This window comes from Schistocerca gregaria, chromosome 9 (genome assembly GCF_023897955.1).
Source record: "Schistocerca gregaria isolate iqSchGreg1 chromosome 9, iqSchGreg1.2, whole genome shotgun sequence".
Taxonomy (NCBI): Eukaryota; Metazoa; Arthropoda; class Insecta; order Orthoptera; family Acrididae; genus Schistocerca; species Schistocerca gregaria.
In genome coordinates this window covers 96,436,622-96,463,305 of record NC_064928.1, presented here as the reverse complement: position 1 = coordinate 96,463,305, position 26,684 = coordinate 96,436,622, and the positions used below count along the sequence as shown (strand labels likewise).

At 43.7% G+C, this 26,684-nt stretch overlaps 1 protein-coding gene across 2 annotated transcripts in view; it reads left to right on the top strand.

Annotated features, from left to right (window-relative positions):
* Positions 1-26,684, top strand: part of LOC126291805 (15-hydroxyprostaglandin dehydrogenase [NAD(+)]-like) — an 86,345-nt gene that overhangs the window by 36,375 nt on the left and 23,286 nt on the right. For both annotated transcript variants that reach the window (XM_049985502.1, XM_049985501.1), the window contains exon 2: positions 18,756-18,849. In XM_049985502.1, the coding sequence (XP_049841459.1) occupies positions 18,757-18,849 (93 nt within the window). In that variant the 5' untranslated portion in view covers position 18,756. The remainder of the gene's footprint in view (positions 1-18,755; positions 18,850-26,684) is intronic.

Genomic DNA, 26,684 nt, shown 5'->3' with positions numbered 1-26,684 from the left:
AGTATGTACTGTACTTCCTCGATTCACCGCCAGTTGGCCCAATTGAAGGAAGGTAATGTTGACTTCGGTGCTTGTGTTGACATGCGACTCATTGCTCTACAGTACTAGCATCAAGCACATCAGTACGTAGCATCAACAGGTTAGTGTTCATCACGAACGTGGTTTTGCAGTCAGTGCAATGTTTACAAATGCGCAGTTGGCAGATGCCCATTTGATGTTTGGATTAGCACGGGGCAATAGCCGTGGCGCGATACGTTTGTATCGAGACAGATTTCCAGAACGAAGGTGTCCCGACAGGAAGACGTTCGAAGCAATTGATCGGCGACTTAGGGAGCACGGAACATTCCAGCCTATGACTCGTGACTGGGGAACACCTAGAACGACGAGGACATCTGCAATGGACGAGGCAATTCTTCGTGCAGTTGACGATAACCCTAATGTTAGCGTCAGAGAAGTTGCTGCAGTACAAGGTAACGTTGACCACGTCACTGTATGGAGAGTGCTACGGGAGAACCAGTTGTTTCCGTACCATGTACAGCGTGTGCAGGCACTATCAGCAGCTGATTGGCCTCCACGGGTACACTTCTGCGAATGGTTCATCCAACAGTGTGTCAAACCTCATTTCAGTGCAAATGTTCTCTTTGCGGATGAGGCTTCATTCCAACATGATCAAATTGTAAATTTTCACAATCAACATGTGTGGGCTGACGAGAATCCGGTCGAAATTATGCAATCACGTCTACAACATAGATTTTCTGTGAACGTTTTGGCAGGCATTGTTGGTGATGTCTTGATTGGGCCCCATGTTCTTCCACCTACGCTCAATGGAGCACGTTATCATGATTTCATACGGGATACTCTACCTGTGCAGCGAGAACACGTACCTTTACAAGCACGACACAACATGTGGTTCATGCACGATGGAGCTCCTGCACATTTCAGTCGAAGTGTTCGTACGCTTCTCAAAAAGAGATTCGGTGACCGATGGATTGGTGGAGGCGGACCAATTCCATGCCTCCACGCTCCTAACCTCAACCCTCTTGACTTTCATTTATGGGGGCATTTGAAAGCTCTTGTCTACGTAACCCCGGTACCAAATGTAGAGACTCTTCGTGCTCGTATTGTGGACGGCTGTGATACAATGCGCCATTCTCCAGGGCTGCATCAGCGCATCAGGGATTCCATGCGACAGAGGGTGGATGCATGTATCCTCGCTAACGGAGGACATTTTGAACATTTCCTGCAACAAAGGGTTTGAAGTCACGCTGGTACGTTTTGTTGCTGTGTGTTTCCATTCCATGATTAATGTGATTTGAAGAGAAGTAATACAATAAGCTCTAACATGGAAAGTACGCGTTTCCGGACACATGTCTACATAACATATTTTCTTTCTTTGTTTGTGAGAAATGTTTCCTGGAAGTTTGGCCGTACCTTTTTGTAACACCCTGTATTTTTGTCCATCGCCTGAAACCCATCACCGATTCTTTCAAAAATCGACCTACAACGTATAAAAGAGCTTCAAACTTCTGATAAACCTACCAATGAGATAACGTATGTTTCACGTTAAGCATGTGAAACTTTTATGGTTGTAGACGCAAAACCCAAATCATGTTCCTTTTGTTAGTTTTGGATTATTCGCTGGATGAGTTTACTGTGGTTAATTTGCTCACCTTTCTAAGAGAAGGTAGTTTTCCGCGGGTCTAAGTTTTTATGACGTAGTATCTCCCGCATTATATGCCGCACAATGATATAATTTTACACGGTACATTCAGCGGTATGTGTGGACACTGAAAGCAAAATATATTCCTAATAGAGTTGTTAGGAAAGAAGTGACAAATTGAAAGCCGTTTCCAATGCTCGAGTTTTACTGCATGAACACCGAGAATGTAGTAAGCGATAAGCTTTCTTCCTGTCATTGTTTTGTGCGGCATGTCAGCCAGTAAAAGTTCCCAAGTCTGGACGCATGGACAGAAAACAGTCTATACCGACAGGTGTAGCCCACTTAGTGATGCAGTTACAACCATGCAGAAAACATCAGGTCGTAAAATCTGTGACGTGTTTGTGGAAAGAGTATCCGACGCAGAGAAAAAGCTGTCAACACGCTTCTGTATATTCATATTAAGGTACCACATATAAAAATATCTGGACTCATATCCGTTGCACCCTGTACGTAGAGTGTCCCAGGAATAGTCAGTATTCGAGTATATGACAGGAACGATCATTCAGCACTAAAAGGTCTAGTAAACATACGCTCTAAAAGGCTACAATAACTAGTTCAGTAGAGGAGATGTGTTCCAGAGTGCCGAAGATCAACAAGGCTCATAGCTGTTAAGATATCCACTTTACAGCCCACGGTAACTAGTCATTTTTTTCTTGTTTTGGTACATACCACTTCTCAAAATGTGGATAGCTAAGAGATTCGTTTCACAGTAGCGAAGAAGAACTGTTCATAGCATATAAGTCCCTGTTTAATAGATTTTTCTTGCTGTTTCCCTGACTACTGACCATTCCTCCTTGGGCACCCTGTTTGTATCATGTTGAGCAATAGCCTCATTACGTTGGTGTCAAATGCGAGTTGTAACATTTAAGAGATACGTGTGAGTAGGGTGACCAGCTCTTTGTCCGGGGTCCGGGCGGATTTTTACACTGTCCGGCTTTTTCGCAAAGTTGAGCGTAATACAATTAAATTTAGAATTCGTCCAGTTCTATTGCTCTTTTCTTATTGGCACAGCCTTCGTGATAAACATGCACGAAGGTGGTGTTAGTAGGTGGCAGCAAGATCGTCGATGTTACCGTTGATCGACCTATAAGCGAATGCAAATAGCGATTATTTAAAATTTTCGCTTCGTATCTTCGCTCTGTATTGGCTTGGCTTCCTGTAGTGCACGTGTGATTTGTGAGTAATTTTAAACTGAGTGAGTTACGTAAAATATTTGGCTATGCTTAAACGAAAGTGTACATTTTATGATGTCCTTTCCGGTAAATATCCGGCTTTCAAGAAAGGGAGAAATGAACTTGAAGCGGAATGTAAGATACACTCCTGGAAATTGAAATAAGAACACCGTGAATTCATTGTCCCAGGAAGGGGAAACTTTATTGACACATTCCTGGAGTCAGATACATCACATGATCACACTGACAGAACCACAGGCATATAGACACAGGCAACAGAGCATGCACAATGTCGGCACTAGTACAGTGTATATCCACCTTTCGCAGCAATGCAGGCTGCTATTCTCCCATGGAGACGATCGTAGAGATGCTGGATGTAGTCCTGTGGAACGGCTTGCCATGCCATTTCCACCTGGCGTCTCACTTGGACTAGCGTTCGTGCTGCACGTGCAGACCGCGTGAGACGATGCTTCATCCAGTCCCAAACATGCTCAATAGGGGACAGATCCGGAGATCTTGCTGGACAGGGTAGTTGACTTACACCTTCTAGAGCACGTTGGGTGGCACGAGATACATGCGGACGTGCATTGTCCTGTTGGAACAGCAAGTTCCCTTGCCGGTCTAGGAATTGTAGAACGAGGGGTTCGATGACGGTTTGAATGTACCGTGCACTATTCAGTGTCCCATCGACGATCACCAGAGGTGTACGGCCAGTGTAGGAGATCGCTCCCCACACCATGATGCCGGGTGTTGGCCCTGTGTGCCTCGGTCGTATGCAGTCCTGATTGTGGCGCTCACCTGCACGGCGCCAAACACGCATACGACCATCATTGGCACCAAGGCAGAAGCGACTCTCATCGCTGAAGACGACACGTCTCCATTCCTCACTCCATTCACGCCTGTCGCGACACCACTGGAGGCGGGCTGCACGATGTTGGGGCGTGAGCGGAAAACGGCCTAACGGTGTGCGGGACCGTAGCCCAGCTTCATGGAGACGGTTGCGAATGGTCCTTGCCGATACCCCAGGAGCAACAGTGTCCCTAATTTGCTGGGAAGTGGCGGTGCGGTCCCCTACGGCACTGCGTAGGATCCTACGGTCTTCGCGTGCATCCGTGCGTCGCTGCGGTCCGGTCCCAGGTCGACGGGCACATGCACCTTCCGCCGACCACTGGCGACAACATCGATGTACTGTGGAGACCTCACGCCCCACGTATTCAGCAATTCGGCGGTACCTCCACCCAGCCTCCCGCATGCCCACTATAAGCCCTCGCTCAAAGTCCGTCAACTGCACATACGGTTCATGTCCACGCTGTCGCGGCATGCTACCAGTGTTAAAAACTGCGATGGAGCTCCGTATGCCACGGCAAACTGGCTGACACTGACGGAGGCGGTGCACAAATGCTGCGCAGCTAGCGCCATTCGACGGCCAACACCGCGGTTCCTGGTGTGTCCGCTGTGCCGTGCGTGTGATCATTGCTTGTACAGCCCTCTCGCAGTGTCCGGAGCAAGTATGGTGGGTCTGACACACCGGTGTCAATGTGTTCTTTTTTCCATTTCCAGGAGTGTACATGGATCTGGAACAAACGTCTCAGTAGCCAATAAAGGTAAGAAATAACTCGACAGATTAACTGTCATGCTTTTATTTCATTGTTTCACATGCATTCAATTTATTTGTATTCGGAAGGTTAAAGTGCAGTTTACATGTCGTCAGCTGCTGCTTGAATTGTAGATGTTGCTAGCGGTGCGTCGAATTAAGGGAGGTGACTGGTCTTAAGTTTTTCGCTTTGTAAACAATACCGTGTTGTTGACTTAACAAAACAATTGACGCCACACTGTAACCACAATAAATGATTTAATTTAAAATAAAAAAAACATTGCTCTGGGAATCACCAGCTGACCATCAGTAACAATTAACTACTAGTTTTGCCGGTAATTACCGGCAGTCACGTGACTTGTCCAAAGATGACGGGTGGTATCCTTATCTGCAGTTGACCCGTTTGATGTGTCCTCATTTTTCTTCCTTTGTCCTCCTTTTTGAAGTTGTTTGTCCTCATTTTTAAACAACTGCATCTGGTCACCCTACGTGTGTCTGCAGTATGAAAGGAATCTTATGTGAAGGTGACTAATCAGAGTTAGTTAGTAGTCTGCGGTTAGGTAGATTGTCGAACACGTATAAGGACGCGATCTACTTACTCTCCTGCATCTAGTGCTTGCAACATACGACTGAAGCAAGCTGTGTTGCTCCAGAGTGGCTTCTCCAGAATCCATGCAGGTCATTTTAGAAGTGGTTTTTTTTCCTTACAGGAACGTCGTTACCTTCGAGCGTAGAATATGCTACAGGATCCTGCAACAGAAGCACGTTAAGTTGTCCTGTAATTCCCACTGTGCCTTGGAGAATGATTATACGTTCTAGAGACTCAACATCACGCTATACCTCCGGGTCGATCCCCTTGAACTACGCGAAACGTTGTTAACCAGAAAAAGCGACTACTAGGCCTTAAGGTGAATACATGAAGTCCACGGCATGTAGTTCTCCGAGATTGCCGCCGTATGCAGAATCCTCGACGACTTAAAATGCGGGTCTCTGATTTCTCTCTCCTCTCTCTCTCTCTCTCTCTCTCTCTCTCGTACTTTTCAGTGGTTTTTCTGCTGACTTATTCGATATCGTGCGTTCCATTTCACAGCTTTCCTTTCGGATTTTGTATGCACATTGAAGTTGTAAAACTCCTTCTTGTAGCATCAGTGTTACCTCACATTCATGTTATTATCATTACTCCTTATACATCGATGTCTACACTTATTTTCTGCTAAATACAGTGACGTGCGTGTGCGGAGGGTACATTTTACTCCAGTAAACAAGGCGTGTTAAAAATGTTCGTTTTTCGGAAACAGTTTTACTTTCCCGTCTGCATCGATGTTATCCAATTCGAAATAGCTCCTATTAGATATTATACACTTATGCAAGCGCTTTTTGCAATGCTAATACAACAAAAAAGATGGGAAAATAAGAATGGAACGCAGTAACAAAGTGCTCGGATTAGAAAAGGTTCAAGAGAGGGACGTAGTCTTCAACCCAGCCGTCCATTCTATACATTGAGGAAGCTATGACAAAAATAAAAGGTGAGTCTTATTTCTAGGAAATAAACTCAGGGCAAGGATATCAGTGTTAATATTCGCTGCTGATACTGCTGTCTTCAGTGAAACTGAGGAAAAATTTGCAGGATCTGTTAAGTGGAGTGAATAGCTTAATATGGATACACTCAGGACTGAGACTTCAGTCTTCTAGACTGAAGGTTAGTGACAGACTTAAAATCACATCTGGGGGCCGCAAAGCAAACGAAGTTAAGGAAGTTTCCAGGATGAAATTTTCACTCTGCAGCGGAGTGTGCGCTGATATGAAACTTCCTGGCAGATTAAAACTGTGTGCCCGACTGAGACTCGAACTCGGGACCTTTGCCTTTCACGGGCAAGTGCTCTACCAACTGAGCTACCGAAGCACGACTCAGTCCCGGTACTCACAGCTGTACTTCTACCAGTATCTCGTCTCAAAGAAAGGATATAGCGGAGGTTCGCAGGAGAGCTTCTGTAAAGTTTGGAAGGTAGGAGACGAGATACTGGCAGAAGTAAAGCTGTGAGTACCGGGCATGAGTCGTGCTTCGGTAGCTCAGTTGGTAGAGCACTTGCCCGTGAAAGGCAAAGGTGCCGAGTTCGAGTCTCGGTCGGGCACACAGTTTTAATCTGCCAGGAAGTTTCGAAGTTAAGGACGCCGACAGCTTCAGAAAAAAATGCAAGGAGTACATAAGAAGCAGACTATCACATGCAAACAGTACACTAAAATAACTGTACTAGTAGGAAATATCAGCCTCAATTTGAGGAAGAAATTTTGCGAAAATGTACGTTTGGAGCACAGTATTTTATGATAGCGTGACTTGGACTGTGGGAAAATCTGAACAGAAGAGACTCGAAGCATTTAAGATGTGCTGCAGAAGCATGTCGAAAATTAAGTGGATTGATAAGACAAATGAGTTGGTTTTCTGCAGTTGTGCAATGAGAGGAAAATCTGGTATACATCGACAAAAACTACTCTGGAACGTTACTTGACGGTCCATCTGCGGTAGTTGTTTACCTACAAGTTGTTTGGGCATTGATATGACGTCCTAGTACTGCTAGGTAGACTATTTTTAATAATTTCATCCGAATTGTAATTTATAAATGTTAATCTTTAACTTTTTAAAATTTCTTAATTGTTCAATGGAGTATGTTACAACTGTCCTTTTACGTTAGATTTCAGATGCAGTTGATGATGGGGCTAATATACCGAAATCGTGGTAGTGTATAGCGACTTCTGTTGTGTATGAGTTGGGCCAATAAAAATATTTTACAACTGTGACGGATTTCAGTACCGTGAACATGTAGTAGAACAGCTGTCGGTGTCACACAAATAAAAATTTAAATTTCATGTGATTGTTGTTCTACAAATAAATGCCGTTCCCGTGGGAATGTTATTTTCTTCCTGTTTGTTGTGTTTTCTAAAGGTGTTACGTCGAAAACTTCATTTACATGTGGAAAGAAGCGTCGGACGGGCGTCATTTGCATCTTAATGTTTTCCTGTCGTAATGAATGGGCTTTCGGTGCTCGCCCTAAAGTCGTAACACTTGCTGTCTCAGCTTTTTCGAAAGACAAATGGGAACGCGAGAAGAATGTAGGGGAAAGTCTGGTGTGCCGTCAAGATTATGATATTGTCAGTGTGTGTGTGTGTGTGTGTGTGTGTGTGTGTGTGTGTGTGTGTGGGTGTATGTATGGTGAATAGCCATCAGCTGCGAATGAATAGTATACTATGGCGTTCGGTCTTACCAGATAACTCTATTGCAACTGTGCGGAAGTCAAAGTATGTTGTAGACTTTATAGAAATCCTAGTGAAACTAGATCTTGTGTGGGTACGAGATTTTCCACAGATTTTGCAGCCAAAGTTCGGAAATAAATAATTTCATTGAGTCGAAGTGAAATCTAGTGCTAATTTCGAATATAAATCAACAAGCTTCATTAGCAGAACTACATTCATTTTTTTGTTATCCAGAATTATCGTTCATAACATGAAATTTTAATTATTATGTAAGAAGATTTAAGAGGGGACAAGTCCTGTTTTGTGTATTTTATTATTTGCATGAGATATTCCGCCTGGTCTCCCTTCGAAAACGTACTTGAAGTCTTGAACGGAAAAGCAGTCAAAGGCGGCCAAATGTCTCGTGCGTCGGCCTCGTTGTCAAGGAACACCAATGACCAGACGTTTATGTCAATAATGTACATATATATCTATTGAAAAAACGCTTGTTATTCGTCACCCAGAAGGTCTACTGTAACACGATACTCATCATCTAATATGCGTAGTATTTAAAGGCCCTTTTTTTTTGAGTCATCAACCTTCTGACTAGTTTGATGCGGACCGTCACGAATTCTTCTCGTGTGCCAACCTTTTCATCTCAGAGTATCTCTTGCAACCTGCGTCCTCAGTTATCTGCTAGATGTATTCCAGTCTCTGTCTTTCTTCACAGTTTTTGCCCTCATTACAGCTCCCTGTAATACTATGACAATCATTCTGTGATATCTTGACAGATGTCCTATCATCCTGTACTTTCTCCTTGTCAGTGTTTCCCACATATTACTTTCTACTCCGATTCTGCGCACAACCTCCCCATTCCTTACCTTATCAGTCCACCTAATTTTCAACGTTCGTTTGTAGCACCGCATCTCAAATGCTTCAATTTTCTTCTGTTCCGGTTACCCCACAATCCACGTTTCGCTACCATACAATGCTGTGCTCCAAACGAACATTCTCAGAAATTTATTCCTTAAATTAAGGCCTGCGTTTGATATTAGTAGACTTCTCTTCCCCAGGAATGTCCTTTTTGTCAGTGCTGGTCTGCTTTTGATGTCCTCCTTGCTCCGGACGTCATGGGTTGTTTTGCTACCCTTATCAACTTGGTGACCATCAGCCCTAATGTTAAGTTTCTCGCTGTTCTCATTACTGTTGCTTTTCATTACTTTCGCCTTTCTTCGATTTTCTCTCCAGCCATATCCTGTACTCATTAGCCTGTTCTTTCTATTCAGCACATCACGTAATTCTTCTTCACTTTCACTTAGGGTAGTAATGTTATCAGGGAATCGTATCAATTAGGTCCTTTCACTTTGAATTTTAATCCCTCTCCTGAAAATGTCTTTTACTTCCATCATTGCTTCTTCGATGTACAGATTGAACAGCAGGGACGAAAGACTACACCCCTATGTTACAGCCTTTTTAATCCGATCACTTCGTTCTTAGTCATCCACTCTTATCATTCCCCTTTGGCTCTTGTACATATTATATATTACCTGTCTCTCTCTCTGTAGCTTATCCCTATTTCTCTCAGAATTTCGAACATCTTGCACCATTTTACATTTTCGAACGCCAGGCTGACAGATCCTACGAACGTGTCTAGATTTTTTTTTTTAGCCTTGCTTCCATTATGAACCGAAACGTCAGAATTACCTGTGTGGTCCCTTAACCTTTCCTGAATCTAAACTGATCGTTATCCATCACATCATCAATTTTCTTTTCCATTCTTCTGTATATAATTCTTGTCAGGAAGTTGGATGCATGAGCTGTTAAGCTGATTGTGCGATAATTCTCGCACTTGTCAGCTCTTTCAGTCTTCGGAACATTGTGGATGATATTTGCCCAAATGTCAGGTGGTATGTCACCAGAGTTATACATTCTGCACACCAACTTGAATAGTCGTTTTGTTGCCACTTGAAACGACGCCTTAGAAAAATTAATGAATTACTGTGCTGATAAACCTCTGCGTTATTTGATTTTCAAACAGCTGAGCAAAACTGAACGTACTCGGACATTTCTCTCTTTACTTATTCTGATTGACGGGGGACATCGAAAGGGTGCAAAAAATGGCAGCTCGTTTTGTATTATCACGTAATAGGGGAGAGAGTGTGGCGGATATGATACGCAAATTGGGATGGAAGTCATTACAACAAAGACGCTTTTCGTCGCGGCGAGATCTTTTTATGAAATTTCAGTCACCAACTTTCTCTTCCGAATGCGAAAATATTTTGTTGAGCCCAACCTACATAGGGAGGAATCATCATCAAAATAAAATACGGGAAATCAGAGCTCGAACAGAAAGATTTAGGTGTTCGTTTTTCCCGCGCGCTGTTAGGGAGGGGAAGGGTAGAGAGATAGTATGATTGTGGTTCGATGAACCCTCTGCCAAGCACTTAAATCTGAATTGCAGAGTAGTCATGTAGATATAGATGTAGATCATCACTGAACTGACACACAATATTTTTAGCGCAACGAAATCTGACTTTCAATAATCCCTACAAAAGAATGGCCCTGACTGACAATAACCTATATCTTTCATGAATCACTTACCTCACAAAAATCTTAGTTACTCGAACTACTGCAATACAGCAAGCGCCAATACTGCCAGCTAATTAAAAGATTCTAACTACTGAAGACACTAACTACTGATAGGCATATTTAGCAAATGAAAGATTTTGATAGAGAACAAACAATGTATTTACCTTAATAGTGTTCAAAAGTCACAATATATGTATCAGTTCATTTCATCCAGTCTTACAAATGTACTCTCTCTGATGGACACACGTCCAGATCATCCGCTCTCAAAACTCCGCCATCTCACTCCCCACATCCACCACTGCTGGCGGCTCACCAACTGCGCAACGCTACGCGCTGTTCACATCCAACTGCCCAACACTACAATAGCGAATATTCCAACAATGCAAACCAGCCACAGACTGCACACAGCACCGCCAGTGATTTTCATACTGAGCGCTACCTGACGTTACCAACATAAAAACCTAAACAGCCTACTTACACACTTATCCCAATGATTTCAGAAATTCTGACGGAATGTTATCTGTCCCTTCATCCTCATGTGATCTTAAGTTCTCCCGGCCTGTTTTAGATTCTGATTTCACTACTGGGTCTCCTATCTCTTCTGAATACATAAAAGCCTTAAAAGATCGGAGTTGCCAACTCCTGGTTTTTAGTAAATATTGTTCTATAGATAATGAGAATATGTAACAAGTCGTGGGTTTGCAGACTACTCCGAGCTGAAGGTCAAAACGAAATAACGGGAAACATAAACGGACCCTCTAAGCCTGTATATGTACTGAGTGACGTGTTCAGGAATTCTGGCCAAGCCAGCATGGTAATCTATCGTCAGATCAGTCACAGTTCGCTGCCCATCCTGCCTTACAGAGCGGCAAATCGATCTCTACATTCTGTCATGAGGTCCGCACGTCCTAACATTGTCACCTACTCGTTTCGCCTTCTTTCAACCACATGTCATGTATACAGTGGTTACAGTTAAAGTTCCAGTTTCAAAAAGTTGTAACAAAACCCACTGCTCAGAATTACGTCAAATTCGAACGGAGTAGTGCCGAAGATAGGGAATATTGTGCGTAGGAGCTAAGATTAACAGTTAATTTGTTGGATACGAAAATTGGTCCAATGTTTGTTGTTAATGAGCTCTGAAAAGAACTGTTTCTGCTATTTAGTTGATATGTCATTGCCAAGCGATCCTATTGGTAGTCAGTCAATACCTTCGCTGCGCAGTACCGATGGTACTGTTTGTTACCGACGACTGTGCCGCTAAAGCGGAGTTATTGAACGCAGTTTTCCGAAATTCCTTCACCAGAGAAGACGAATGGAATATTCCAGAATTTGAAATACGAACAGCTGCTAGCAAGAGTTTCTTAGAAGTAGATACCTTAGATGTTGCGAAGCAACTCAAATCGCTTGATAGGGGCAAGTTTTCAGGTCCAGATTGTATACCGATTAGCTGATACAATAGCTCCCTACTAAGCAATCATATACAACCGCTCGCTCACCGATAGATATGTATCTACAGATTGGAAAATCGCGCAGGTCGCACCAGTGTTTAAGAAGGGTAGTAGGAGTAATCCATCGAACTACAGACCTATATAATTGACGTCGGTTTGCTGTAGGGTTTTGGAGCATATACTGTAATCAAACATTATGAATCACCTCGAAGGGAACGATCTATTGATACGTAACCAGAATGGTTTCAGAAAACATCGTTCTTGTGCAACGCAGCTAGCTCTTTATTCGCACGAAGTAATGGCCGCTATCGACAGGGGATCTCAAGTTGATTCCGTATTTCTAGATTTCCGGAATGCTTTTGACACCGTTCTAATCAAGCTGCGGGCCTATGGGGCATCGCCACAGTTGTGCGACTGGATTCGTGATTTCCTGTCAGGAAGGTCGCAGTTCGTAGTAATAGACGGCAAATCATCGAGTAAAACTGAAGTGATATCAAGTGTTCCCCAGGGAAGCGTCCTTGGACCCCTGCTGTTCCTGATCTATATAAATGACCTGGGTGACAATCTGAGCAGTTCTCTAAGGTTGTTCGCAGATGATGCTGCAATTTACCGTCTAGTAAGGTCATCCAAAGACCAGAATCAGTTGCAAAGCGATTTAGAAAAGACTGCTGTATGGTAGCAGTTGACGCTAAATAACGAAAAGTGTGAGGTGATCCACATAAGTTCCAAAAAATATGCGTTGGAATTCGATTCCTCGATAAATAGTACTATTCTCAAGGCTGTCAATTCAACCGAGTACCTGGATGTTAAAATTCCGAACAACTTCAGTTGGAAGGACCACATAGATAATATTGTGGGGAAGGTGAGCCAAAGGTTGCGTTTCATTGGCAGGGCACTTAGAAGATGCAACAAGTCCACTAAAGAGACAGCTTACACTGCACTCGTTCGTCCTCTGTTAGAATATTGCTGCGCGGTGTGGGATTCTTATCAGGTGGGATTGACGGAGGACATGGGAATTGTGCAAAAAAAGGGCAGGCGTAATAGGAGAGAGAGTGTGGCAGATATGATACGCGAGTTGGGATGGACGTCATTAAAGCAAAGACGTTTTTTGTCGCGGCGAGATCTATTTACGAAATTTCAGTCACCAACTTTCTCCTCAGAACGCGAAAATATTTTGTGGAGCCCAACCTACATAGGTAGGAATGATCATCAAAATAAAATAAGAGAAATCAGAGCTCGAACAGAAAGGTTTAGGTGTTCGTTTTTCCCGCGCGCTGTTCGGGAGTGGAATGGGAGAGAGATAGTATGAATGTGGTTCGATGAACCCTCTGCCAAACACTTAAAGCTGAACAACGGTTTGCCTCAAGGATCAGTTCTGTCACCCTTACTGTTCAAACTATATCTGATCTACCTGACACTTCGTCCAGCAAATACTGCTATGCAGATGACCTGGCTCTAGCCGTAAAACATCAGGAAATGAAGACAACAGAGGAGATTCTAGCCAATGACCTGTCTGCATTAGATAATTACTTCAAAATCTGGAGACTCCAACTCAGTGTGAGTAAAACAGAAGTGTGTTGCTTCCATCTGAATAACCGGTTGGCGAACGTGAAACTGGAAGTAAGTTTCAGAGGCAGAACTCTTCGTCATAATTGAAACCCAAAATATCTTGGTGTCATCCTGGATCGTACACTATGCTTTAAACACCACCTTCTTAACTTAGGTCAAAAGTTGAGGACTCGAAACAACATCCTCCATAAGCTATGCGGAACTACCTGGGGGTCTTCAACAACCACCCTGCGTTCTGCAGCTCTGGGCTTGGTGTACTCAAGAGCTGAGTATTGTGCACGTGTTTGGATGAACAGTCATCATACAAGGCTTGTTGATACCCAACTTAATACGACAATGCGCAGAATATCTGGCGAAATCAGATCTACTCCAGTTTATTGGCTTCCACTGTTGACCGGTATAATGCCTGCTGATCTACGGAGATGTACTGTCCTCATGAGAGAATTCCACAAGATCTCGAGGAATTCTAATCTACCCGTGCATAGCGACCTGCCACTTTTAAATCGTGAGAGACTGAAATCACGCCATCCAACTCTGTCCGATGTTGCTGACATGGTTGCTAAGGATTTCAAACCTCTTGAAGAATGGAAAGGTCGGTGGGAAGCAGTGACAGATGTGCACCTGCATAACATCTTCTCAGGTGCTAAACTTCCAAGTGGATTCGACCTACTACGCAAGACCTGGACTACTCTCAAAGAAATCCGACCGGCCATGGCAGATGCAGGGATGCTCTCTTTAAGTGGAACAAGCTGTCTGATCCAGCCTGTGACTGCGGGGATCCATACCAGACTGTTCACCACATTGTCAGTGAATGCAGGATTCGAGCCTATCACGGCGCCAAAGTGGACTTCCAGATAGCAACTCCAGATGTAGTGCGCTGGATTGAAGGACTGGATATTCAGTTGTAAAGGCAAAGTTAAGTTTCTTGTGTGTCAATATGTACATATGTATATGTAATTTAATTTCATGGCATGTCTGTATTAGTCATACGCTAAATAAATAATAATAAATGTTGGATCCGAATGTTCTCCAAGAAGTGAAAGTACGGGAAGTGGGTGAGCTGGCACAGGATACGAACTGGGGAAGGTAGAAGGATGTGGAGGGGGAGACGTACAGCTTTCCGCAGAATGCATCCTTCATTGGGCCAAACAGATGGAAGTCGGAAGGTGCCATACACGGGCTGTAGAATGAATGACTTGTGTGGGGCCTCGCGTTGTCATGGAGAAGAAGTTCGTGTGAATCTCTGCGGCGACGAAGATGCTGAAGTGATTTCTTCAGTCTTGTGGGTGTAGCACAATACACTTTAGAGTTGATCTTTGCTATGAGAGGGAGTACATCAGGCAGAGTCTCAGAAGACCATCGTCACCACTTTGACGGTTGAGGGTGCGGCTTTGAACCTTTTCTTTGGATTATCGTTTTGTTTCCGGTTCGAAGTGATGAACCCGTGATGTTTGACAACATATTGTCCCGACCCGGCTCTTAACGCGGTGCTGCATGCGGACCTGTCAGACTCAAATCCTGCAAAAGATTGCTTAGGACCGAGGTAAACGATAACCAAGGACGACTACCCTACCACATAAGAAATGCCCACCACCAATACAAGAACATTGAACCGCATCAGAACCTGTGTAGCGCCATTCAATGCAAATGCAACTTAGCGAAATGCACGACACGGGACATCTACAATGTTCCCTGTGTGGCGTAACACGACCGCCTCGAGTATTAGTCTAACTAAAAATGACCGTGCTGGTGGAGAAACCCTGATACGTCTCAACCGGTATCCAACGTATCTAAGTTTGTAAGCAACTGAAACCAAGAATCTTTAATTTTTCCCAGAATTATCCGAATAGTACGTCCACACACGCAAGAAAGGTTTATAAGACTATAAAATAATGACCATTCACACACCTGCCAAAATCAAAAGTTTACTCCTACCAAAGTGCTTAAGTAAACAGACCGGACAAACCGTGGTTGGATACTGTCTGCTAGGGTAATGGCAGAAATACAAGTATTTGAACAACAGACGACAGTGATCCACTTGAGAATCGGCATAACAACTAGTTAATACGTAAATACGGAAAGTAACACTAGCAAACAAAGTGAATGAGCGTATATGTGTGTTAAAAAGTGAACGAATGATAAAAAATGAGGACTTTAGTATCTCTAGTACCGCATTTCCGCCTTAATTCGACAGTTCAGATATGCACTATACTGTTCGTGGTTTCTACAGACAAAATCGCACATCTCTAGCAGTCAGACAGCTCGCCGATTTGCATATCCTAGTTTTAAGATTAATGATCCGAGTAGTAATTCCGAACGAGAAGCAGCGCGACACGTTTGGTAACTAGTTCCTTATCCGCAGCACACAATGAAACCACCAAAGAGTATCACCGATCAAACAGTTATTTTACATCGGCCGCTAACAAAGCACAGTTGCACTCGCGTGCCACTATACTCACCTTCTGTGCTCGCTGCAGATTCTTTGTTGGTGTTTTTCTCTGTAAACCTATCGATGTGTTTCTACATCTAAACACATTTCGCTTAACATTACACTTTCAGACATCCCGAGCACATTGATGCATAATTTCATAAGACGCTACAGCTTCACATAGTTATCCTCAAGAAAAGTAATTTTGAATTAGAAGCACATAAACATGCAAAGACACAACTTCAAAAGCTAAAATTGTTATTCCATTAACCCGCTTGTACTCGTATGATAATTCCTGACACGGTCACTCGCGCAAATGGCACATGTCATTCACAATATGAAAATTGCATTTCGACACTTTGAATGATTTTAGAACTTTTTTATGTAAATCTAAATATAATATATTTAATGCAAAAATGTAGTAAGGTGTAGGCTAGGTGATAAATAGTTTTGAGAACTGAAGCTGGAATATTCCACGATATCCCACAACAAATTCCGCATTTTTTCAACCCAAACTGGCTGAGAAAAAAATGTGTTGCATTGCTTATTGAACGCCTCTTATGCTCTCGACATCTCCTACTAAAGCAGAGGACCGCTTTCAGCCAAATTAATACTCATATCATTTACTATTTGTACAGAAACACTGTGGGGGAAAGACCCGCCTACGTCACGCAGGGCTGGTGTCAAAAATGGGTGACTCAGGAACACCTGGAGCAACTGAATTTTGTCTACAGGGTGGTTCAAAACTTCCACGACCAATAGATATAGATCGATCACAGTCCGCAGGCTACAGTACAGGCTAGACCTCAACACAGTTTAATATTAACGTCTGGCCTGAAACTGTATTGGTTACTGATAGGGCCACACGTTCTCCCAGCATGTCTTACAGGTGATGTCTATGGAAACTTTATTCGGAAAGTCGTCCAACACTAGAAGACGTGCCCCTGAAAATAAGAACAAACGTGTGATTTGTGCACGGTGGAACTGTAGAACATTTCGGTCTCGGAGTTAGAGACGCACTATTCGATAGCTATCATGACAGGAGGACCACTTCTGTGGTATGTACATTCCCTGGCCTCAGTCCTTTACATCTCTAGCGACACGTGTTCTGTCCAGGGACACGTGTTCTGTCCAGCAGAACACCCGGATCCAAAAAGATCTTGATCTGCGTGTCATGGAAGCCTGTGGAGCCATTGTAGATCGTCAGGGAGCACTTGAGAGGGTGCGACAGTCCATTACTCGACGAGTCGCCAACCGCCAGTTGCCTAGATACAAGGCCTACGCACAGCGGCCATATTGGCACGTGACGTCACAAACTGTTCGCCATCTTATCTTCAGTCGGCAGTCCTGTTGGCGTGTATGTTGTGTTGAAAGTGTGTGCCATGTGAAAGTGACATATATTTCATAAAGTATTCACCTACAGTTCTTCGAAGTATGGGATACAAGTGTTGCATTCCCTTTTGCCATGGAAGTCCCTAAAAGGCATGAAAGAGCACATGTTTCGATTTCTCAAATGTGTGAAGTTGAGAAATCGCTGGATTGCAGCTATTCCCAGACAGGAATTCGTGTCTACACATCTTTCAAGGGTACGTAAATGACAAGAAATTTATAGCGTGTTATTTGTTTCCATTGCACCACATTTGCCAGTTGTTTTTAAAAGCAGTTATGCATCATGTACCAGTATAATTTGTTTCTTAATGCTGGACCATTGCTGCGAGGTTAACACGAAGCAACTATTGTCACGCAGAATAGTTGTATTCATTAGTGTGGCTCGAAAATGTTTAGTATTCCTTATCATTCCTACCAGATTATTGAGCGTTCAGTACTTGTATTTGGAAGAGCTACAGAATGATTTTGTTCAGTTTTACAGATACAGCTATTCGGAAATTATTTCAATTTGAATAAACTGCCTTAGAAAATTGTTTTAATGAATTCAGTGTTCGACAGATTAAGCAGTATAGAAATCAGAATTTCCATGTAAGAGCATTGTGATTAAATTAACAGCACTCTGTGACACGAATTTCAGTCAAGGATATAGGAGAAACAATATTTTCATGTTTAAGTTTCTTAAGTTCTGGAGGAACAGGGTTTTTTGATTTATTAAACATCACGTCAGGAGCTGCTCCATTTCGACAAATGATTTGAGTTTCGTGTGAGCTCAGCAAATTTTGAAGTGGAGAGGAAAGTTTACGAAAATAACCAGGGAAACAAGTTCTTAAATTCTGTAGGAGCTGCAGCTGCTTTATTTAAAACCGAAAACGTCTGCTTGTTACTGCATATTGCCGATTTTTTACTGCAAGAAAACATAGCTCCTGCGGTAAAAGAGAGAATTTAAAATTACAGTTTGTATTCGAGCCTAGAAATCCGTATTCAAGGCAAATCTTCAAAATTATTTTACATCTTGAAATATCATAGGGCAGTTTTGTTCACTTACTTTGGGCAGTGATATAAATTTTCATACTTTCATTACAAGGCCGTGTAGGAGAGGAAAGCACGAGTATCTCTATGCGGTCTCAGCTCTGAAACTTGTAAAGTTCGTATAGCTGCAGAGTGCTTAACAGGAGCGTTCCGATACAGACCCGGCCATCAGTATGTGACGTCACAAGTGTGCACAAAGGCCTATGGCCTAGGTGGTGTTGGTTATGCTCGGTTATTCAAAACGTGTGACGTCACCCACTGCGCGGAAGTAAGCGTAAACGAAATTTTGCAGCTGTCTTTAGCGAGCCAGGGTGCGAATCGGACACTCACACAAGCTATGACCTCCCTCCAAAATGTCCTCCGTAGACGGGGGCCAAACGTTGGGTTATAGTGTGAAATCCATTTGACCACGGCTTAATAGTCCGGTAGCAAAGAAAACTACAGAATATTATCTGATATTAAGTTCAACGTCTTTGTTGGAGTAACCGACGTGGACCGGTGTAGTCGAGTGGTTGAGGCAAAACGGCGTCACATCGTCATGGTGATACAGGATCTGTTGATGTTGATGTTGTTCTTGTTGTTGTTCCAGGATGGATCCCTCAGGCAAAGTGGCACTCATCACGGGAGCGGCTGGCGGGCTGGGAAGGGCCTTCTCAAGGGCGCTGCTCGCCGCTGGAGCCAAGGTCAGCACTGCGGCAGCGAGCGAGTCCTATTGAAATCTGCACTCGTCTCATCAATCTGATCATTCGATACACTCCCGAAGTCCCTTTTCCACAGGCAACGAGAGCTTGCACATGCGTCCAGCCTGCCAACACACAACAGACAACTGGTCTGAGTTAACAACATGGTTCAAATGGCTCTGAGCACTATGGGACTTAACATCTGATCATTCCCCCAGAACTTAGAACTACTTAAACCTAACTAACCTAAGGATATCACACTCATCCATGCTCGAGGCAGGATTCAAACCGCGCAGGAATTCGAACCGCGCGGTTGCAGACTGAAGCGCATAGAACCGCTCGGTCACCCCGGCCGGCCGTCGTAACGCAGAAATCAGGCCAACGCAAGTGAGAGAAAGTTGAGTACCTACCTTACAATCCTAATCTCTCCCCATGCGATTATCACGCCGTCAGTTTTTTTATTCTTTTTTTTTTATTTTAACGAAGCCCTTGAATTGTCTACTATTCCTATTGGACGAGGATGTGCAGCAGGCAGTTGCGGACTCTTTCACACAGCAGGACATCGTATTTCTAGCAAACGTGTATCTTCAGCCTGGTGCGTCGTTGGGATGATTGGCCTTCGGTGCTCAGGGCTGTTTCGTATCATTGACAAGCCGATTCTGAATACGACCTTCGAACGGAAACTTTTTGATCTGCCCTTATAATTGTACCGTTACCGTCAGTTGTCTGAAAACTGCACACTAATAATAAAATTTATCAAAGTACCGCGTGAATACCAATTTGGCGCCTGCCGGTGTGGCCGAGCGGTTCTAGGTGCTTCAGTCTGGAACCGCGAGACCGCTACGGTCGCAAGTTCGAATCCTGCCTCGGGCACGGATGTGTGTGATGACCTTAGGTTAGTTAGGTTTAAGTAGGTCTAGGTTCTAGGGGACTGATGACCTTAGTTTTTAAGTCCCATAGTGCTCAGAACCATTTGAACCATATTTGAACAACCTGGCAATCTTCTGGCTTCATGGTATGTGACATGTGAAGAAAATACACTGAAGCACCAAAGAAACTGGTATAATCATGCGTACTGAAATACAGAAATATGTAAACGGTCAGAACATGGCGCTGCGGGCGGCAGCACCTATAAGAGACAACGGTCTGGCGCAGTTGTTGGATCGGTTACTGCTGCTACAATGGCAGGTTACCAACATTTAAGTTAGTTTGAACGCGGTGTTATAGTTGGAGCATGAGCGATGGGACACACTATTTCCGAGACAGCGATGAAACGATGATTTTCTCACACGACCATTTCACGAGTGTAGCCTGAATATCAGGTATGCGATGAAACATCAAATCTGCGACATCGCTGCGGCCGGAAAAATATGCGCGAGAACGGGAGCAACGACGACTGAAAAGAATCGTTCAGCATGACAGAAGTGCACCCTACAGTCTGACCATCAAGCCAGGTGGCCTAAAAGTCAGAAAAGTTACAGCTGCATGACGACTGTGCAATTAACACTAAAGTACGCAGCGGAGGATTCATCGAACCGCTTCCACATTATTTCTCTAGGGGCTGAAGCGTAAATATTCCACTTTGTCCTACAAACATCAAAATTTTTTTTGCAAGTTCCCAGAATTCCTGAAGGTAGACATTGGCTGTGCATATTGCATCACAGACGCAGTCCCTTTCACTGTTGAGAGATGTCACTAACCCGTCCAAAGGTGTAAACAACCATTCATGAGCAGCGCCTATTAGGTGGAGGGGGTCCGACAGCCGATCAGTTAAAGTCACTCCGCCAGGAAGGAGGTATACAGCTCGTGTTGTCTGTAGTTCAACCACGCCTAGACTGTCATTACCGCGGTTCGATCGCGTCCGCATTGTTACTTTGCCAGGAAGGGCTCTCAACAAAGGAAGTGTCCAGGCTTCTCGGAATGAACCAAAGCGATGTTGTTCAGACATGGAGGAGATACGGAGAGACAGGAACTGTCGATGACATGGTTCAAATGGCTCTGAGCACTATGGGACTTAACATCTGAGGTCATCACTCCCCTAGAACTTAGAACTACTTAAATCTAAGTAACCTAAGAACATTACACACTTTCATGCCCGAGGCAGCATTCGAACCTGCGACAGTAGCTGTCGCACGGTTCCAGATTGAAGCGCCTAGAACTGCTTGCTCGATGACATGCCTTGCTCAGGCCGCCCAAGGGCCACTACTGCAGTGGATGACCGCTACCTACGGGTTATGGCTCGGGGGAACTCTGACAGCAACGGCACCATGCTGAATAATGCTGTTCGTGTAGCCGCAGGACTCAAACAGCGCACAATAGGCTGCATGATGCGAAATCTCACTCCAGACGTCTATGGCGAGGTCCAGTTTTGCAACCACGACACGATGCAACGCGGTACAGATGGGACCAACAACATGCCGAATGGAGAGCATAGGATTAGAATCACGTTCTCTTCACCGATGATTGTCGCATAACCCTTCAACCAGACAACCGTCAGAGAGGTGTTTAGAGGCAACCCGGTCAGGCTGAACCCCTTAGATACCATGTCCAGCGAGTGCAGCAAGGTGGAGGTTTTGGGGTGGCATTATGTGGGGCCGACGTGCGCCGCTAGTGGTCATGGAAGGCGCCGTAACGGCTGTGCGATACGTGAATGCCATTCTCCGACCGATAGTGCAACCATATTGGCAGCATATTGGGGAGACATTCATCTTCATGGACGACAATTCGCGGCCCCATCGTGCACATATTTTGAATCATTTCCTTCAGGATACCGACATCGCACGACTAGAGAGACCAGCATGTTCTCCTAGTATGAACCGTATCGAACATGCCTGGGATAGATTGAAAAGGGCTGTTTATGGACGACGTGACCCACCAATCACTCTGAGGGATCTACGCCGAATCGCCGTTGAGGAGTGGGACAATCTGGACCAACAGTGCCTCGATGAACTTGTGGATAGTAGGCCATGACGAATACAGGCATGCATCAGTGCAAGAGGACGTGCTACTGGGTATTAGAGGTACCGGTGTGTACAGTAATTTGGACTACTACCTCTGAAGGTCTCGCTTTATGCAATGTGTGGTTTGCACAAGCATTAAAAAGGGCGCAAATGATGTTTACGTTGATCTCTACTCCAATATTCTGTGCAGGTTCCGAAACTCTCGGAACCGTGGTGATGCAAAACTTTTTTTTGATGTGTGTATAAAAATTTACGCATTTTTTCAACTGAAATTGGCCGAGAAAAAAAAAGCGTTGCCATACTTATTGAACGCGTCTCGTGTTTTCGGTATCTCCTACTTAAGCACAGGACCGCTTTGAACCAACTTGATAGATATATCATTTACTATCTGTACAGAAGCACTGCGGGAGAAACGACCCTTAAATATTTCCACCGTCAAACTTATTGGCGTCATGCACCTTCCCTCGTCACTGTCAAAGAGCTGCAATAGCTGCTGTTCATAACTCTGCATTCGTTCGTTCGACACCACACGTCTTCAATAGTTGTTTACTTATGTGTGTTGTGTGTACTTAGCTTTCAGAACATGAAAAAAAAAAACACCCTCCTGACCTTAAGCAGTACTTTACAGTCGCTCATTCGTGATACAATGACGCAACAGACTTTTAACTAAGAAATGTTTGGAACATTATTCGTGGAAATAAACACCGATCGACAAAACAATAGGAAATTCTTTTTTTTAAAAAAAAAGCATCCTTAATAGAATGTAAGCTATTTATTTTGTTCGCTGACTGATTTAGATATCTTATAGGATCGGAGTCAGACCATTCACCCTGTGAAGATGAGTAATGCGCTTTCTTAGAGGCCAAAGCACTTGAATACAATCATAAGGATAAACTAATATAAAACTGTGGCTGGCATATCTTTGCTGACAGCAGGGACTATGGCGTGCAGCAGTTCGCTCTGGAGAGCTGTGAACACTGCTTAGATGGGGGTCGGTTCGAGTTACCAAACCGAGTTGGGAGGATTTCAAGTCAGCTCGAGTTGACTTACAACCCGTGTTGTGTACACGCCGTACGCAGATCCCGCCATTGTCGATCACAGTTTCGTCCGAGGTTGGAGTTTATCGCCGTCGCGGCGACCGAATCCGACTTCAATCAAGTCGAGTCTATGCCTACAGAACGGGACTCGCCCACTGTGATCTTAAAAATATGCACTAGATTATTGTGATTTATTTTGTTTCGCAACATTAGCGTAATGGTCACTCGGGAGTTAAGATTTTGCGTAGAAAGTGTCTGAGGGAAACTATGACGAAGTCGTAACAGTGAACACACATGCTCGAGCAGCTCTATCTGGCTACCGTAAGATGGCCTTATCGTCACCAAAATCCCTACAGCAAATGTCTCGTGAGTAGTTTTTAATTGCAGCCCACAACACAGCAACCATTCATGACGAAGCATTTAGCTACCTCACGATCGTCCCATCACCATCCAGTTCGGTTCCTGATGAGCATATTTTCGGATTTTAGTCTGTAATTTTAGTCTGTAATGTGGCGTCCATTAATCTTCATGACGAGGCGTTGACTGCCTTACCATTACAGCAAATTCCGGGCGAATCACCATCTTCAAAATTTCATGTCGAAAGACTCGAAGACTCCCGTTTCGCAGTCATACTCGTTGACAGGAATTTGGCTACTACGATCGCCTGATAGTTGTCAAAATCTATACAGCAAGTTTCGAAAGATTGACAAGTTTATTTTTCAAATTTTAAAACAAAAGACCCAAAACTGCGGCATGTAGCGAATTACGCATTTATGCTCGTCAGCAGGCTTTTGGCTGCCGTATGATCGGCCAATGGCTAGCAAAATTTAAAACTTGAATTTTGCATGTTTCACAAGTGTATTTTCAAAGTTTCAAAGAACAGACTCAATAGTGCCACCTGTAGTGGAGTATCCCGTCATAATCGTGAACAACCATTTGCCTACCTTACGATCGTCCGATAATTGTCAAAAATCTGTACAGCATCTTTCGGATTTTTCACAAATCTATTTTCAAAATTTCAAGCCGAAAGACCAAAAATAGCGGCTTGAGTATGTATGATCACTGGTTAGGAAACCGCGAATCTCCGGTTGATTGACTGAACTGAATCGTAAGCCGCACAGCGGCGAATGAGGGAACGGTGTTGAATGTTGTCTCAGTTTTTTCGTACAAGTTGTTTTGAACTCGGTTTACGCAAAACTTTCAAATCGGTTAACCCGGTTTGGTGTAAACCCGAGGTGGTCCATCAATAACACTGTTGAGTGGAGCTTAGTCGCTCGTGTATATATAGAGAAAGCTCCGTACACCGCCTCCGTCATAGCATCTCTAATAGTAGTAGTAGCATTAGTAGTAGTTTATTCATCCAGAGACAATTTACAGTGCATCGATTTCGTCTGAAAATACGCAGTAGAAATATATGTGTATAAGGATGTACGGTACCCTATACAATGTTACATTGAAATTGTACACACAGCTTCGATTAATGGCATAAAAGATGTTATTCATGGAAGACTTAACTGAGATTTAAATAAAAATACAAATAGTTGTAACGCTTCTGTTCAGAATATTAATTCAGTTCCTAGGAAACATTTGACAGAAAATGCTATTGACATTGAGTATGGTATGTGGTATCAACACAGAACATTACCTTGCTACTAGCTTGTTGAAGGGTTATTTGTTTACACTGTAATAGCAGTTGGTTATTAAAAACTTGAATATTGCTTCCTTGAATGTAGACAATTTTTTAAAAATCTCTTTTATATGTGCTGGAAGTTTGTTGTACAATTTTGTACTTTGAATGTTTGTTTCTTTCTGTGCAGCAGCCTTCTTCACTCTTTTTACATGGACATCATTGCACATATTTGTATTATGTTAATGCAGGTCTAAGTTGGTTTTGAAATTTTCAATGCACCATTTTATATTAACTCGACTTTTTTTGTATGTAAAGTCATGGTAAAGATAGAATATTTAGTTGTTGAAATAGTTGCTCGGAGGGTATTAGCCTTAAACTGTTGGTACTTATTGGTAATAGACAATGGTTTTAAGACATGCCTACATTACGCGGAATAGATTTATATAAAAAGTATATTGCTATCAGAAGTATGGTCATAGAATACATAAGATGCTCTAAATGTCATGTAAAAGACATGAGTTACAAAAAGTTCAGAACCAGAGAATAAATCAGTCTCCAGTGAAATTGGCTCATTTAAACGTAAGCTGCCTTCTGCAGGGACTTAGGGCGGACGTAACAGTAAGTAGTAGAACAAGTGCAAGCTAACAGTATTCTCTACAGGGTGAAAAGTATTCAAACCGACATCCTCTGGGTGTATTACGCTCTTCAGTTGTAGGAAACTGCTGTCCACCAGTGTAATAGTGCATTGTCTCTGTTTACTAATGGAGCTATACACGTGGAGTGAGTACACTAATATGGTTTGTGCGTACTACGTAGCGCACCACAACGGACGAGCTGCACAGCGGGTTTATCAACAACAATATCCTAATCGCCGTATCCCGCATCATACGACCTTTGATGCTGTGTACCAACGTCTGCGTGAGACCGGGTCATTTAGCAGATTACCTGGACAGGGACGCCGTCGCACGATAAGAAGGCTGCAATTTGAGGAAACTGTCTTGCAGCATGTGGAGCGGGATCCTTCAATCAGCACTCGTGCAATTGCACGTAACATGGGGACGAATCAGACGAATGTAAGAACAGTCCTTCGAGAGAAATTATTACGTCCATTTCACTTACAGTGTGTCCACATCTTGAAACCAGTTGATTATTTCCGCAGAGCACATTTCTCTCAGTGGTACCTGGAACAGTGTGAAATGCGTCCTACATTTCCATCCTCTGTGTTGCTTACCGATGAAGCAACGTTCGGGCGTGGTAGAGCCTTCAACATCCACAATTCGCATGTTTGGAGTGAGGATAAGCCACATGCCACAGTTACTAGCGCTCATCTTTCATTCTTCGTTAATGTGTGGGTCGGTGTTGTTGGGGACTGTTTAATTGATACCTAGGCCATTAAATGGCAGGCACTATTACAATTTTCTCGCCAGAGCATTGCCAGAATTGCTGGAAGACGTCCCGCTCCCTACAAGACAACGCATGTGGTTCCAACATGACGGGGCGCCGGCGCATTTCAGTCGTCGTGTGAGTCGATTCCTGGACCGACGGTTTCCAGAAACGCGGATTGGTAGAGGTGGTCCTGTACCATGGCCTGCTCGATCCCCAGATATGTCCCTTCTGGACTTTTTTCTGTGGCGAGAGATGCGCAACCTTGTTTACGCAACTCCTGCTGCATCAGAAGGGGATCTGGTTGCCCGGATAGTAGCAGCAGCAGGAACAATTCAGGATACTCCTGGGGTTTTTGCCAGTGTCAGACAGAACATGATCCGATGGTGTAACCTTTGTTTACTTGTCGATGGAGGCATTTTTAAAAATCTACTGTAATTGAAATTGGGTTGTCTTAATGTGTTGTCTCTAGGTCATAAAAAGTGGAAAAGATTTTGTTGGTTTAATTAATTTATCGCCAGAGAAATCTTTATCTACCGGTTTAAATACTCCTCATAGGGAAAAATGACATTAGGGAAAAATATTTGTTTTTATGTCCCCTACAGTCTCCCAGAGCTTGTCGCTTTAAATACTTTTCACCCCGTATAACCAGTCCTGTATAATTAAACATCCCCGAGCGAGGTGGCGCTGTGGTTAGCGCCCTGGACTGTTGAAACATGCGTCCGGCCATGCTGATTTAGATTTTTCGTGGTTTCCTTAAATCGCTTCCGTAAAATGCCAGGGCATGACCGACGTACTTATCGGTCCTTCCCTAATCCGATGGGACCG